Below are 16917 nucleotides of genomic sequence, written 5' to 3' on the forward strand. Positions count from 1 at the left end.
ATGCTTCTTCTGCTGATTCCTCAGATAAGTCTGTTTCCTTTATTTGTGTTTCCTTGCTGGCTTGATTCTAGGTGACACTGACTCCGTCCGTATTAAGTGCAGGGAGCTGGTGGTCGTGTCCCCTCACTATTATAGGGTTTTCATGTGTCACATAGTATGAGGTACGTGGACATGCAATCGTCTACCATAAAGACCTTTGCATGGGCATATCAGTCAGGGAGAGCTCTAGGGGTTTTATAGGGCTCACTCATATGCACCTTAGTCTGGGATCAAGCCAGTCGGATGTTTATTTATAAGTTCCAGCTTTCTGCAACACCATCCGTGACACAAACAAGGAGCTATCAATCACATAGTATGATGGGCGAGGCAAGACTAAGTAGAGGAGAAGGAATGACCACTTAAGTTACACCTGAGACAAGAGTTGTGGTCATCCCCAGCAACAACACGGAAAGTGAAACTAGAGAGACTGTCAATCACGTGCAGCCAGTCTCCTCGATCTTCTAGTCCCCGTCACGGGTGGGAGTGCAGCTTTTCTGGGGATTACACACACAGGGGTTTTATTGAACTCACAAAGTGACAAGCATTTAAAAGAATATAAAATGCAGCTCATACTGACACAATCAACATGTGCTTAATCCCGCCTAACTCTAGTTTCACAATCCTGTTTCTTCCGGCGTTTAGGCTGGGTTTATGTCTGTTCTGTCGGCGGTACAGACTGCTGGGGAATTCACTGTATCTGGCATACATGCCGGCGCTCAGACGGACAAAAAATGCTACATGCAGCATTTTTGGCCCGTCTGAAAGCTCATATGCACATACGCTGGTAAGTGGCCGGATCGCCTTATAGTGAATGGTGATTTGGCAGTGCACAGTGGTATCTGGCTGTGCCGAATACAATAAACTCTTTGGGAAGCAAATTGGCTAAAGCCTCATTCACACGTCAGTGTTTCATGGACGTGTACTGTATGTGTTCTCCACTCATTTTAAAGTGTGTATTCACACTTCAGTGTTTTAGCACGGTCCGTGGATTCGTGTTTTTAGCACGGATGCATGCTCTATTTTGTCCGTCATCCATCATGCCCATTATAGTCTATGGGTCCATGAAAACCAGGGACACCTTCCGTGTTGCATCTGTGTTTCATGGATCATTAAGAAGAGATTTTTTAAAAATTATTTTTCAGCTGTTCAACACAGACAGCAAAAAACAGACACACGGACCCAACACGGATCCTTCACGGACAGCTTAACGGATGCATCACTGACCACCTGCTCCTGGATTTGAGCACGGACATGGACGTGTGAATGAGGCTTAAGGCTGGCTTCACATATGTAGTTTTGTCTCTGGCAGTCTGTTGTGGCGGGGGAACAGACTGCCAGAGACAAAACCGCAGATGTGAACCCATCCTTAGGGCTTATGCACACAATAGTATTTTCTTTCTGTGTCCGTTCCTTTTTTTTTTACGGACCGTATGCGGAACCGTTCACTTCAATGGTCCCGCCCCAAAAAAAAGGATGTCCGTTTATTGTCTGCATTATGGACAAGTATAGTACTGTTCTATTAGGGGACAGCTGTTCCGTTCTGCAAAATACGGAATGCACAGGGACGTCATCCGTATTTTTTGTGGATCCGTTTTTGTAGACAGCAAAATAATTGTGGTTAATTGTGCGGATCACAGCCCCCTGTAAAAGATCAGGTGCTTCCAGGCAGCAGGGGGCCAGACCCCCCTCCCTCCTCAGCATTAAAATCGTTGGTGGCCAGTGCGGCCCCCCCTCCCTCCCTCCCCAGTATTAAAATTATTGGTGGCCAGTGCGGCCCCCCCCTCCCTATTAAAATCATTGGTGGCCAGTGCGACCCCCCCCACCCCCTATTAAAATCATTGGTGGCTAGTGCGGCCCCCCCACCCCCACCCTATTAAAATCATTGGTGTCCAGTGCGGCCTCCCCTCCCCCTCGCTGGGGCTCCGATCGGTTACCATGGCAGCCAGGACGCTACTGCAGTCCTGGCTGCCATTGTTACTCAGCAGCATTATACTTACATGCGCTGTCTGTGGCGGCCGGTGCTCCTCCTACTGGTAAGTGAAAGGTCTGTGCGGCGCATTGCTTATAGCACAGACCTGTCACTTACCAGTCGGAGGAGCGCCCGGCCGGCCACAGACAGCGCACATAAGTATAATGCTGCTAAAGGTGCTAAGTAACCATGGCAGCCAGGACTGCAGTAGCGTCCTGGCTGCCATGGTAACCGATCGGAGCCCCAGCGATTAAACTGGGACTCCGATCGGAACTGCCGCTCCGCTGCCTCTAATGATGGGGGGGGGGTTGTTAACCAATGATTTTAATTAGGGGGGGGAGAGGGCAGGCCGCACTGGACACCAATAATTTTAAGAGGGGGGCCACACTAACCACCAATGATTTTAATAGGGGGGAGTGGGGGGGGGGCCGCACTGGCCACCAATGATTTTAATACTGGGGAGGGAGGGAGGGGGGCCACACTGGCCACCAATGATTTTAATACTGGGGAGGGAGGAAGGTGCAGCACCTGAGGGGTTAATTGTGCGGATCACAGCCCCCTGTAAGAGATCGGGTGCTGCCAGGCAGCAGGGGGCTGTTATGTACACCGTTCTTGGTATATTCTAACTTGAAGCGTCCCCATCACCATGGGAATGCCTCTATGTTAGAATATACTGTCGGATCTCAGTTTTCACGAATGTGAAAACTCAGATCTAAAAAAGCTAATACTATTATTTTCCGTTATAACCATGTTATAACGGAAAATAATAAAGTGAAGTTTGCGTCCCCATTGACTTCAATGGGGTTCGGGTCCAAGTTCGGATCAAGTTCGGGTCCCGAACCCAAATTTTTTTTCAAGTTCGGCCGAACTCCCCGAACCCGAACATCTAGGTGTTCGCTCAACTCTAAACATCATACTTTATACACATCTTTTAGGCAATTCTGTGTTTCCAAGATCTAGAATGGGTGCAAAACGGATCAAACTAGTGCATGCCCTAGTGTTTTACGTATGGCTAAATACACTTGTGCAATTTATTCTATCTGTGTGCTGTCAGTGGAGAACTTTTCCATGAGGCTTATGAACAGGAGATTTTTACTGTATACCCCAAAAATGTTGGTACTGCTGATTATTGGTGCTGTGTAGTGATGAGCGGCAGAGGCAATATTCAAATTTGAAATGTTTTGTGAATATGTGGTAGAATATTCGTCATATATTCACGAATATTCGTATTCGAGATTAAATCTGCAATGTAAAAATCGCGTAAGATTATTTTCGTGATTGCGAAAAATCAGCAATGTAAAAATCACGTAATGCGAAGTGAGTCAAAAGCGAATATATAGCGCTATAGAATATAGTGCTATATATTTGTTTTTTTGAACATTGACCATTTTTTTCCATCTGAAGTGAAGTCATTGGCCAACAAGCAACTTAAGCAGGGAGGAATCAAGACGTCAGATGGAAAAAACTGACGAATATTCTAAAAAACTAATATATAGCACTATAGAATATAGTGCTATATATTAATTTTTTGAATATTCGTCATTTTTTTCCATCTGAAAACATGATTCCTCCCTGCTTCTTGCGTGTGGGCCAATGAGTCAGGAGGAATCATCACTTCAGATGGAAAAAAATTACGAATATTCTAAAAAACTAATACATAGCACTATATTGAATATTGTTTTTAGAATATTCGTCATTTTTTTCCATCTGAAGTCTTGATTTCTCCCTGATTAAGTTGCTTGTGGGCCAACGACTCATTGGCCCACACGCAAGAAGCAGAGAGGAATCATGTTTTCAGATAGAAAAAAATTACGAATATTCGATATAACGAATATATAGCACTATATTCTAAATATTCGCGAATTCTTAAAGTTGCGATATTCGCCCACATGCATTGGCCCACATGCAAGAAGCAGGGAGGAATCATGTTTTCAGATAGAAAAAAATTACGAACATTCGATATAACGAATATATAGCACTATATTCTAAATATTCGCGAATTCTCGAAGTTGCGATATTCGCAATAAATATTTGTAATTTAAATATTCGCGCTCCCCACTAGTGCTGTGTTGGTACTATGTGGTTTTAGCTTGAAGATCCTTTTCACACGGGCCAAGGATAGGGACAAATATTGGTTCCTGATAATTGCCTTCTGTAAATATACTTCTGATCACCTGATGATTGAGCAAAAGCTTGTTCACTGGGTGATTATATCTTTTATATGGCACATAAAATCCTTGCTTGTTGGCAGCACATCGCCCTGTGTAAACAGGTATATGCTGCCAACAAACAAGGAGATATTATGGGGATGAACAATCATAGCAATGACTGTTCAGCTCGGATCATTGCTGCATGTTAATGCAGCTAACTGGAGGGCAATGATCAGTAATGAACATTTGGGAGTGGGACTCTCATTTCCGATCATTGTCTGCTTTTTCAGCTGGAGGAAAAGAATCTAAAAGTGAATACTATTGTTTGAAACAAGTCGGCTGTTTGGAAGGGGTCCTGGGAGCTGGATATGGGGGTAATCAGATTAAGGGTCCTGGCGCACAAATTTGCACTGGAATATTTTACCACCTGCAATTTTTGCTGCAGTTTTTGTGGTGTTTTTTTATGTGTTTTTTGCAACCTGCTCGTCTTACCACAAGAGTTTTCTTCAGTGAGTTTTTTTTCCTATAGAGAAGGTGATTTCAAAACACCTGAAAAACAAGAGTCCCAGCTTGCTATGTTTTTTAAAAATTTCCACCAAATTAACAAAAAAGACAGTAGCAAAAAAACTTGCTATTTCCCATCGACCTACAGCTAACATTTGAAGCTGCAGTTTTTCCAGCGAATGTACAAAAAAACACAGGTGCAAAACAACACAAAAAGTGCAGAAAAACACCAGTGAAAACCTACATGTGAACCCACTCTAAAAAGAGATTTTAAAAATAAATTGAGTCAAAAGGGGTTAAAAATAAATTAAATCATTACTCACCTCCACCGATCCCCTGCCTCTGCCTTTCTGGCACTTCTCCAGTTCCCACTGCACTTCAGCGGGGACCGAGCAGGATCAGAATGTCATTAAGTGATTAAAGGGATTCTGTCACCAGGATTAACGATATGTAGATATTTCTATGTGCCCACTAGTCTTCATGCAGTGTTTACAGTGATCCCTCTGTTTATGCTCTGTGTGCCTTATATTCTTATAAAAAGCGATCTTATTCATATGTAAATCACCTCTGTCAGGAGCCCAAGGGGTTGTCCCACGATCTCCTGGAGCCCAGCACCGCCCATCGATCCGGAGCCCAGCACCGCCTACTACTTAATGTATTCACTGCACTATCCTGACGTCATGTAATCTCTGCTCCCTAGTCTCGCGCAGGCGCAGTGAACACTGTAGTCTGCGCCCGTGCGGACTACTGGCAGCGGCTTGAACTTGCTCCCTGCGCACCCTGATCGGACCGGAAAATACTTTCTTTCTCTGCGCAAGTCGGTCAAAATTGTCAAAAGAGCGATTGCTGCCAGAAGATTCCTCTGCCTAGGACCGACTTGCGCAGAGAAAGAGTCTTTTCCGGTCCGATTGGGGTGCGCAGGGAGCCAGCGCATGCGCAGGGAGCCAGCGCATGCGCAGGGAGCCAGCGCATGCGCAGTGGACAAGTTGAAGCCTGTGCCAGTGGTCCGCACGGGCGCAGACTACAGTGTCCACTGCACCTGTGCGAGACTAGGGAGAAGAGATTACATGGCGTCAGGATAGTGCAGTGAATACATTAAGTAGTAGGCGGTGCTGGGCTCCGGATCGATGGGCGGTGCTGGGCTCCGGATCGATGGGCGGTGCTGGTCTCCAGGAGATCGTAGGACAACCCCTTGGGCTCCTGACAGAGGTGATTTACATATGAATAAGATCGCTTTTTATAAGAATATAAGGCACACAGAGCATAAACAGAGGGATCATTGTAAACACTGCATGAAGACTAATGGGCACATATAAATATCGCTATATCGTTAATCCTGGTGACAGAATCCCTTTAATGATTCTTTTTAATGTGTACCCTTTCAGGTCCCTCCCTTTTCATAAAAATATCCCTGATACAGGTTTTTAAAGAGGGGTAGAGAGGTAAAATGTGATATCCTTACAAGTTATTATAATTCTACTATTCACTAATAGTGATGAGCGGCAGGGGCAATATCCGAATTTGCTATAGTTCGTGAATATTTTGTAGAATATTCGTCATATATTTGCGGATTCAAGATTATATTCTTGATTGCGAAAGTCGGCAATGTAATATACGCGTATTGCGCCCGAAATACTGGCATGGGTCACTATAGCTACATTTTTTAAGCTGGTGAAAGTTTCCTGAGACTGGAGAAAATGGTTGGGACGGCAGAACATTACAATAGCTTTATATGCAGATAGAGTGCTCCAATATATTAGCGCTTGCGAATTTTCGGCAATAGGCAACTTTTCTATTGGTTGCTAGGGATGTTGCTAAGCTGTGACAAAGCCTTCTCATTGGCCCACAAGCTAGAAGAAGGGAGAAATGATCACTTGATGTGTACTGCGTTAAAAAAACCAAAAAAACGAATATTCGATTTTACGAATATATAGCGCTATATTCTCGAAGTGCCGATATTCGCGATTAAAATTCCCTATTCGAATATTCGCGCTCAACACTATTCACTAATCCAGAATTTTCAATAAACTGGCAACTACTGAGCATGATTGATGCTGGGTTGAAGGAATTTTACAATCTATTCTAAATGTAAAAATCTGAATGAGATGACTCATGCTTGATTAAATTCCCTATTCTTCCAGGTACAGTTTATTTTAGTAGAAATCTAATCGTGAGTGGACATGTACCTACCTTTATATTACTGACCAGTGTCTTCATACATCCAAATGCAAAACACTGATTTTGTCACTCAGATAATCACCATTCACTGCCTGGTTCTACAAATGCAGAGCACTGCACATTATTCCGCTAGAAAGCAAGAAGCAGAAAAGCTCGTCTTGATGTGCTCTCAGCAGCAGTACACAGTTTGTCCAGCAGGGGGACAAACTTCTGTCGTTTCTCTGCGCACACCTCGCATTCAGAGAGCACAGCAGCACTTACAAGACTCTCCGCGTTACATTGCTTTATAGTCCAGTGCAAGCAGGTGGACTCGTGCAAACCTCAGGATTTCTTCCTTTAGGAAGTGTCCCAAGTCTTCAAGAAGCTGTCGTGAATTCTTCCTACAGTGCATCACACAGACTGAGCTGAGAAATGGAGGCAAGGCATGTGTAACCCACTCCATTATATGCTTTGGCTTGTATCTAAAACTGTTTCAAGGAGTTTGGAAGTGTGAGGAATCACAAAGGAGAAGAAGTAATGTCATAGTAGGATCACAGAGGAGCCTAAGAAGATACACAGGATCATTGAAGCGGTGAAGGGTCAAAAGCAGAGGAAGGAAAGACCTCTAAAATGTGAATCCACCTCAGCTCAGCAAGAGTTAATGGGCTGACAGTGAAGATAATAGAAGACCAGAGTCTCTAACTTCACCTGGTGCTTCACCACAGTCTGACCATGAGCCCTGAGAATTGCCTGCTGCTGGACTTTGAAGGGGACAACTTTGCTCTCACCAGCTCCTGTTTGAATCAGAGCTCCAACCATTCTGCTGAAGACTGGTTCTACCCTGGGGTCACCTATGCCATCGTTCCAATTTATGGGCTCATCATTCTTGTAGGACTTGTTGGGAATGTGACCTTAATCAAGATTTTCTGTACTGTAAAATCCATGAGAAATGTCCCTAACCTGTTCATCTCCAGCCTGGCTTTGGGAGATCTCCTGTTGTTGGTTACTTGTGCCCCTGTGGATGCCAGCAGGTACCTGGCAGATAAGTGGCTGTTTGGCAGGGTGGGCTGCAAGCTTATTCCTTTCATACAGCTCACATCTGTTGGGGTATCAGTCTTCACCCTGACTGCCCTCTCAGCTGACAGGTAGGTGTACAGCTTTTCTTTCTAGAGGAACATCTGTAGACCAATGCATTTTATGTTATAGATGTTTATTATTGTTTCTTTGTGTGTGTTGTATCTATCTATGTTAATATATTAATTTAATAATATTGTTGAATGGCTATATTTTTGACAAATCTGAAAATTCAGTCATGACTGCAGCTAACCATAGTATTGTACTTTATTATGTCACACTTCCAGAAAGATGAGACATGGGGGGTTGTCTGACAGGGTTCTCTCACTTTAGAACTGATGATCAGTCTCTCTGTAATGTAAAAATAAGTGTTGAGAGAATCAAAGTATCCAAAGTGCACTTAAATCAGAATTTCAGGAAAAATTCAATTCGCTACAAAGCCCAATTTCCTTGCGCTTCGTGGTAACAAATCAATTTTTCCTAAAATGGTGGCTGAAAGTTAAAAAAAATGATACTCACCTCATCTATTTGATCATGGAGAAGCTGTCTGTTCCCGACTTGATTGAAGAAATCAAGCTGCGGTGAGCGTGATGACCTCATCACGTGATCACGTATCACTGCGCGCCCAGCGTGATCACGCGGTGACGTCATCATGCTCTCCACAGGTCTTTTTTTCTGGTTTTCTTCAATCAAGACGGGAGCGGACGGCCTCATCGCGATCAAGTGGATGAGGTGAGTATAATTTTAAAAAAAAAATTCAACCCCGGAATAACCCCTGAGCATCTGAATGTGAGTCTCAGATGCCGCGATCAGCCTCGGCATCTGAGGGGTTAAATAACAGGTGGGGGACGTGATCGTTGTTCCCCATCATTGAGCCCGCTCCATTCAATGTAAAGCGATTCGAGACTAAGTAATTTGTCAAAAATCGAATTTCTTGCTGAAGTTTGGCGAAGCTGCTGAATCGAATTTTTCTAAACTTCGCTCGCCTCTAGCAGAAAAAAAAATAATAATTTCATCCTGAAAAAAATTTGCCCTAAAAAGAATTTATTAAGTCACATGGCTTTATTAAATTCGCCGGTGACCCCCACTCTACAATTTGGTGACCCCATATCCCAGTTTCCTGGACTCACTTGAGTGTGACCCGGTTAAAGATGGACATTAGGGCTCATGCACGCGACCCTATTTATTTTGCTGTTCGCAAAACACGGATCCGCAAGAAAAAAAAAACGGATGTCTGTGTTGCATCAGTTTTTTTTTTTTGCCAGATCCATTGTCACAATGCCTGTCCTATGTTCTATTTTTTTGAGGAACGGACTTGCGGACATTTGGAAATGGAATGCACAAAGGGTCATTGAATTAACGGGTTCCGCATACGGGCTGCACAAAAAAACGGAACAGACAAGGAAAGAAAATAGGGTTGTGGGGAATGGGCCCTTAGGGTTATCTCTACCTGAGTTCTCAGTTGTTGAATGGAACACATTTTAATAGACATCCACCGGTGCAGTATAACGAGAGAACCTTTATACGGTGCTGTAATGGAACAATACCTCGTATAGGAAAGCAATTATATAAATCATATATTGTATTCATCCACATTCTATAAAATATTCTTTTATAGATCACAACCATATTATTTGGGTAAGGTATGATTTTACTATTCAGTATGTAACACGGTTCTAATGTAACTTGTATTAAGCTTGAAATGCACTTTATTGACCCTTCACCCCTCATTATCCTTTCTAAAGAAATCTATTAAAAGTCACCCTGAATTTAGCAGTGAAGCACGATGAACAAGCCTGCTTGTATTACCATTATCAATGAACGGGTACATTTAGAGTTTACACTAATTTTTATTCCTTTTTTTTTATTATGGCAGCAATATAATTCACAGCACTGTATAGAGAATGCATGTTCTCCTGCAGGAGATCCCTGTCTTCAGTTATGGTCACAGTGTTCTTTACCTTGCAAACGTGGAGGACATGGAAACTCCACGTTCATGCCTTCTTGGATTGTCACTTATTTTGTGACATAATTGTACAATACATTGCTCGGCGGTGTCTTATATTACACATTGGAAATGATCAAGATTCCTGCACTGGATGATGTGTCTAAGATTCTTCAACTCCTAGGTTCAAGTGTTTTTGGCCTCAGTGAGTTACTTACCTTTATAGACAGTGCCGATGTTAGACATGGACCACAACATAGTGCACACATTAGGAGATCCTCAGTCAGGAGCTGCAGATAGCTGCACAGCAGAGGCTCATTATTCAGTCCAATCATGTTCCTTGTGTCTCCAAACACCAGGTTTAGGATAATGGTCCATATCCAGGCATCATTCAGGATTCTGTGCAAAGGGTTATCACGAGACACTTCCATTCCTAAACAATAAAAGCTCAGGTCCCCAAAGGGATGAGAACATATTGAAAAGATCTGCAGCAGGATATCTGTACTCAGTGATACCCTTCAAGTGTCTCACAGCATTAAGATAATGCAGAAAAAAGTGGCTTCCTTCCAAATCAGTAAACCGGTGGGATTAAACCTGCAAATGTATAGCCGAGGAGCTGGTTGACAGTCTGCATGAAACCTTACAGTTCACATAGATTTATTCACTGTCCAATTACAGAATATTATTTGTCCCTTTTTCTGTCACCAGCAACATCATTCTCCACTGCTAGGAGATGGGTGCTCTAATGGGACTGCAACCATTAGGTGCAATGACGCCCTGTAGTATTGTATCTGGTCATGTCTCTGTGTAAGGTAGCTACACCCGAATAGACATACATTGCTATGTTTCTAATATCCTGATGTGTATAAGTACAGGTCATCCTTCTCAATACTTCAGGGAGACTGAAAGATAGACAAACAGTTTCAGCGTTCTGCAGATAAAGTACTGTATATTGTGGTAGTATTGCCAGCACTGCAGAGATCTTTTAAAATATATAATCTGAGTGTTTACTTATCTATCTGTCTCTTTCTTTCTTTCTTTCTTTCTTTCTTTCTATGGATAAATCCATTTGACATATTTCACAGGCTTTGGAGTGCTGCCAAATGTTTTTGTATCTTACAAATGGGGGGTCTCAGTCGTACCCCTTAGATCTGCACTAGATATTTGTCTTTTTTGTGCTGCCTATATTTTATTATCTATCTATCTATCTATCAATCATAAATCTAGTATCTATTTATCTCAGAAGAAAGTAGCACAGCTCAAAGTTAGTGGGTGATATCACTCCAGTACTTAAGGTCAGTGTCCTGCTAGTTATGTTACAAAAACCGGGGCATTCCAAATTCCTTGTTAAAAGAAATGTGATTCTTTTTTTACTTACCAATGCATCTATCTATCTATCTATCTATCTATCTATCTATCTCATATCTGCTATCCATATTCTATATATCATCTCTATAATGATCTTTATTCTATCTATCTATCTATCTCATGTCTTCCTTTTGCCTATAAGGATGGCTGTGAATGGTATGGCCCAGCTTCTGTAAAGCATGCGGATTACCACTAATTGCCAGGCTGTACCTGTTGCAAGTACAAGTTCCACCTGACAAGTCGCAGTAATTCTCATGTGGTTACCTTGGCTGGGCTACATCTTTTATAGTCTATCTATCTATAGTATATATCGATCTACAGTATCTATCTATCTATCTATCTATAGTATCTATCTAACTAGCTAGCTACAGTATCTATCTATCTATAGTATCTATCTATCTAGCTAGCTACAGTATCTATCTATCTATCTATCTATCTAGACTATCTATATAAATTAAATTACTGGAGCATTATTAATTCATATCACCACATTTAAACTGCTTAAGAATGTCTTCCTATTAATGTTCCATAATTGATTGCTACCTCAATAGAGGTCACCACAAAGTAAATATATAATGACCTTCATCAATAAGTATTGTTGGTTGATAATTATTTTACACAGGATTGGTATCAGGATCTATCTGTTTGCTTCTGGGTTATGAATATCTTTAGTATACTTGAAATCCCTTTTATGAAATTTAAGGAGGAAGGGATGGGCTTTTCTGATATCTAGAGGGACAAGTTATAATTAGGTCTCAAGATGAAGTCAATAAGAGGTAGCATGCTTTTAAGGCCTCCTGCACACAAACGTGTGCTCCCCGTGGCCGTGCTGCGACCCGCAAATTGCGACCCGCAATGCAACGAACACTGACCATAGGGCAGCCACAGCGGATCGCAGACCCATTCACTTTAATGGGTCCGCGATCCGCCCCTGTTCCGCAAAAAGATAGGACATGTTCTATCTTTTTGCGGAACGGAAGTACGGGACGAAACCCCACGGAAGCACTCCTATAGGGTTCTGTTCCGTGCTTCCGCGCTCCTATAGGGTTCTGTTTCGTGCTTCCGCGCTCCCATAGGGTTCTGTTCTGTGTTTCCGTTCTGCACGATTCCGCACCTCCGGATTTGCGGACCCATTGAAGTGAATGGGTATGCATCCATGATGCGGAATGCACACGGAACGGTGCCCGTGTATTGCGGATTCGCAAATGCTGTCCGCCATACGGCGACGGGACACCTACGGTCGTGTGCAGGAGGCCTAAAGGAGATGAAAGAGAATAACTTTTTTTTTCTAAGATGAAGGAACCTCCATAAGTGTTGTAGCTGGAAGATAGGAAAATATCATTAGTTGTTTGTACTAAACTATTCTTTATGCTATGTATAGAAGAGAAATGACACAGTGATATACACTTATGTCATAAGAAGTCTTGATCAATATGATCCACGTGTTCGCATACAAATAGAGATTAATGGACAAGATCCAGATCCAGAGAAAGAATGTGTTTCTTGGTAACACCAAAGTAATGTAGCTGCAAATATTCTATATCTGGGAAGCTAAACTGAATAATACCTTGTAACAAACATTGTAAAAGGTGCCTAAAGGGATGTCACACACTGAAGGCAGATGGAGTCATGCTAAGGACGTTGCATGAAAGAATAACTTCAAACATCTCAGGACTGTCACAAGATCCTACATTAACATATGGAGGGTATAATAGACGTACCCAAGTGCATTGGGCTGGTTGACTTGCTGCTATAGTTAACTTTCTATGAGTTCATTGGCTGCAGGATCTTACATGGAAGCTTTTTCTTTCCTAAAGTATTTTAGTCCTTGAGCTCCAGTCTAAACATGCCATATCTTTGCTAACTCTGGAAAATAGTGGGTTTCAAGATATTTTAAACCAGTTACAAACAGAAAGAGATAAGGAAAACCGCGTCTAATGCACTGATTTGTCAGGTCTGTCACAATTATCCTATGCTGAAATGCCTATGCCTGAGATCTAAAGAAAAATGTGTTTATATATAGAATTTATCTGTATGGATTAAACTGTGGTTTGACAGATCAGGTAAGGTTTATGCAAATTATGAGTAAGGAAAATTTCACACAAGTGTATTCAGTGCAAGAAATATGCCCCACGAGTCAGAGGTATTTCCCGTCCTGAATGCTGCACCTATGACATTGACCCATTTGTACGGACGGCATTATGTGAGCACAATTTATTGGAACTGAGATCAGGCAAGAACACACAGCATTATAAATCATTATAATACCATGGGTCCATGTGATAGGAGCAGTATTGTGGACTGGAAGTACCTCTGAGATACTTCTCGCACTGAATATGCTCATCGCAAGTAGTAGATTAACTATGCGGTGTGTCATTACAAAAATGCCCAAAAAAGAAAAACGGTACAGATAATAATTGACACATAGAGATTTAAAAGGAGTTAATAGAAAAGTAAAGTCTTAATATAACAAGGACACTAATACAGTGAAATTCATGTTGGTAACAAATCAGTCGAAAGATTCGATTCAGGTAAAAATAAATTTTACCCAAATTCAAAGTGTTCCAATTGGAGTGGAGATACTATGCCTGCTACCTCAGCAGTTGCACCATGTTCATTACCATGTCAATGGTGTATTCTGTGTTATGTGCCTGCATCTTAATAGTATATAGTAATTACTTTTCATTATACTCCTGCCCGCTGATGATAAGATAAATACTGATTCTCCTCAGTGTAACCAGTACAAAAATGATCTCTAAACATGTTTTTTTTCAAAAATATGTTTTTTAAAGGGACTTAATAAGAGGGGAAGGCTGGTTTAGCTGTTCATATATTGGTATTGGTAGCAGCTAGAGATATGTAGCTGGTCTTGTTTGAAAGTTGGTGTTCCATTATAGCATTAGATTCACTACATCAGGAGATATACAGTCATGTGAAAAAATTAGGACACCCTTTGAAAGCATGTGGTTTTTTGTAACATTTTTAATAAAAGGTTATTTTATCTCCGTTTCAACAATACAGAGAGATTAAAGTAATCCGACTAAACAAAGAAAACTGAAGAAAAGTCTTTTCAAGATCTTCTGTAAATGTCATTCTACAAAAATGCCTATTCTAACTGAGGAAAAAGATAGGACACCCTTGCCCCTAATAGCGAGTGTTACCTCCTTTGGCTGAAATAACTGCAGTGAGACGGTTCTTGTAGCCATCTACCAGTCTTCGACATCGGTCTGAGGAAATTTTACCCCACTCCTCAATGCAGAACTTTTTCAGCTGTGAGATGTTTGAGGGGTTTCTTGCACGAACAGCCCTTTTCAAGTCACCCCACAGCATCTCAATGGGATTCAAATCTGGACTTTGACTTGGCCATTCCAGGACTCTCCATTTCTTCTTTTTCAGCCAATCTTTGGTTGATTTACTAGTATGTTTTGGGTCATTGTCATGTTGCATGGTCCAGTTCCGCTTCAGCTTTAATTTTCTAACTGATGGTCTCACATGTTCTTCAAGCACCTTCTGATACACAGTAGAATTCATCGTGGATTCTATGATGGTGAGCTGACCAGGTCCTGCTGCAGCAAAGCAGCCCCAAACCATGACACTTCCACCTCCATGCTTCACAGTTGGTATGAGGTTCTTTTCTTGGAATGCTGTGTTTGGTTTACGCCAAACATGTCCTCTGCTGTTGTGTCCAAATAATTCAATTTTGGACTCATCTGTCCAAAGAACATTATTCCAGAAGTCCTGGTCTTTGTCAACTTTATCTCTGGCAAATGTCAGTCTGGCCTCGATGTTTCTCTTGGAAAGCAAAGGTTTCCTCCTTGCACACCTCCCATGCAAGTTAAACTTGTACAGTCTCTTTCTGATTGTAGAGGCATGTACTTCTACATCAACAGTAGCCAGAGCCTGCTGTAGTTCTCGAGATGACACTTTAGGGTTTTTGGAGACCTCTTTTAGCATCTTGCGGTCTGCTCTTGGGGTGAACTTGCTGGGGCGACCAGTCCTGGGCATGTTGGCAGTTGTTTTGAAAGCCCTCCACTTGTAGACTATCTTCCGGACAGTGGAATGGCTGATTTCAAAATCTTTTGAGATCTTTTTAAATCCCTTCCCAGACTCATAGGCTGCTACAATCTTTTTTCTGAAGTCCTCTGACAGCTCTTTTGCTCTCACCATGGTGCTCACTCTCACTTCAACAGTCAGGAGCACCCCAAACTAAATGTCTGAGGTTTAAATAGGGCAAGCCTCATTCAACATGCAGAGTAACGATCTACTAATTATGTGCACCTGGTGTGATATACCTGTGTGAGATCTGAGCCAATTTAAGAGGGAATACATGTGAGGGTGTCCTATCTTTTTCCTCAGTTAGAATAGGCATTTTTGTAGAATGACATTTACAGAAGATCTTGAAAAGACTTTTCTTCAGTTTTCTTTGTTTAGTTGGATTACTTTAATCTCTCTGTATTGTTGAAACGGAGATGAAATAACCTTTTATTAAAAATGTTACAAAAAACCACATGCTTTCAAAGGGTGTCCTAATTTTTTCACATGACTGTCGCTCTTAGAAATTGGGATGGCAGTGAATGCAGTTGAAAGTAAAAGTAAAACAGTTTTCACTGCTTTCACTCTTGACTTGATTTCTAACAGCTATGTCTACTGACGTTGTGCATCTAATGCTATGGTATTATCTGAAAGCTTGTAATGTTATCTTTGAAACAAGACCAAGCCCATATCTCTAGCTGCTACCAATCCTAAAATATGCTACATCAGCCCTCCCCTGTTCTTAAAGGGGTTGTGTCACTACTGCTATTGACATTTATCATGTACAGAAAGTTAATACAAAACACTAATCAATTGTTATTTTCCATATTGCATCCTTTGCTGGCTTGATTCACTTTTCCATCACATCATACACTGCTCGTTTCCATGGTTATGACCACCCTGCAATCCATCAGTGGTGACTGTGCTTGCACACTATAGAAAAAAGTACTAGCCTATGTGAGCTCCCATGGTCCCGGCCACGAGAGAGGCCCACACTTTTTCCTATAGTGTGCAAGCACGGCCACCACTGCTGGATTGCTGGGTAGTCGTAACCATGGAAATGAGCAGTGTATAATATGGTAACAAAACGAATCAAGACAGCAAAGGAAGCAATATGGACAATCACAATACATTAGTAAGTGCCTTGTATGAACTGATAAATGCCACTTGCTGAAGTGATACAACCCCTTTATATCTGGTTTTCTTTGGGCACTTGTAACAGCAATGCTCGCCCCAGCACCTGGCAGCTGTTTTCCAGCTAAATAAAAGCACTTTTTGTGAACATGGATTAAAGACACAAATTGCACAAGGTACGTTTGGAATGCATTTGCAATCTTCTGTGGGGCAATGCTGTTAGTTATATCAGTGAAAATGATGTGACAAACTCACTTTAAAGACTTGATATAAATAATAGACCATTTTGACAGTACATTCCTTTTAGGCCTCATGCACACTGCCGTGTTTCACGGCCGTATGCGGGCCGTGGAACCGCGGCCTGGATCCCTCCTGAGAGCAGGAGCGCACGGCGTCACTGGTTGCTATGACGCTGTGCGCTCCCTGCTGCCGCCGCAATACAGTGATACACTGGTATGATCTATACCAGTGTATTACTGTACTGTGCCGGCAGCAGGGAGCGCACGGCGTCATAGCAACCAGTGACGCCGTGCGCTCCTGCTCTC

At 42.1% G+C, this 16917-nt stretch overlaps 1 protein-coding gene across 1 annotated transcript in view; it reads left to right on the forward strand.

Moving 5' to 3' along the window:
* Positions 1-7551: 7551 nt before the first annotated feature.
* Positions 7552-16917, forward strand: part of GRPR (gastrin releasing peptide receptor) — a 295798-nt gene continuing 286432 nt past the window's right edge. The window contains exon 1 of the mRNA XM_044288093.1: positions 7552-7964. Within this exon, the coding sequence (XP_044144028.1) occupies positions 7552-7964 (413 nt within the window). The remainder of the gene's footprint in view (positions 7965-16917) is intronic.

This window comes from Bufo gargarizans, chromosome 3 (assembly GCF_014858855.1).
Source record: "Bufo gargarizans isolate SCDJY-AF-19 chromosome 3, ASM1485885v1, whole genome shotgun sequence".
NCBI lineage: Eukaryota > Metazoa > Chordata > Amphibia > Anura > Bufonidae > Bufo > Bufo gargarizans.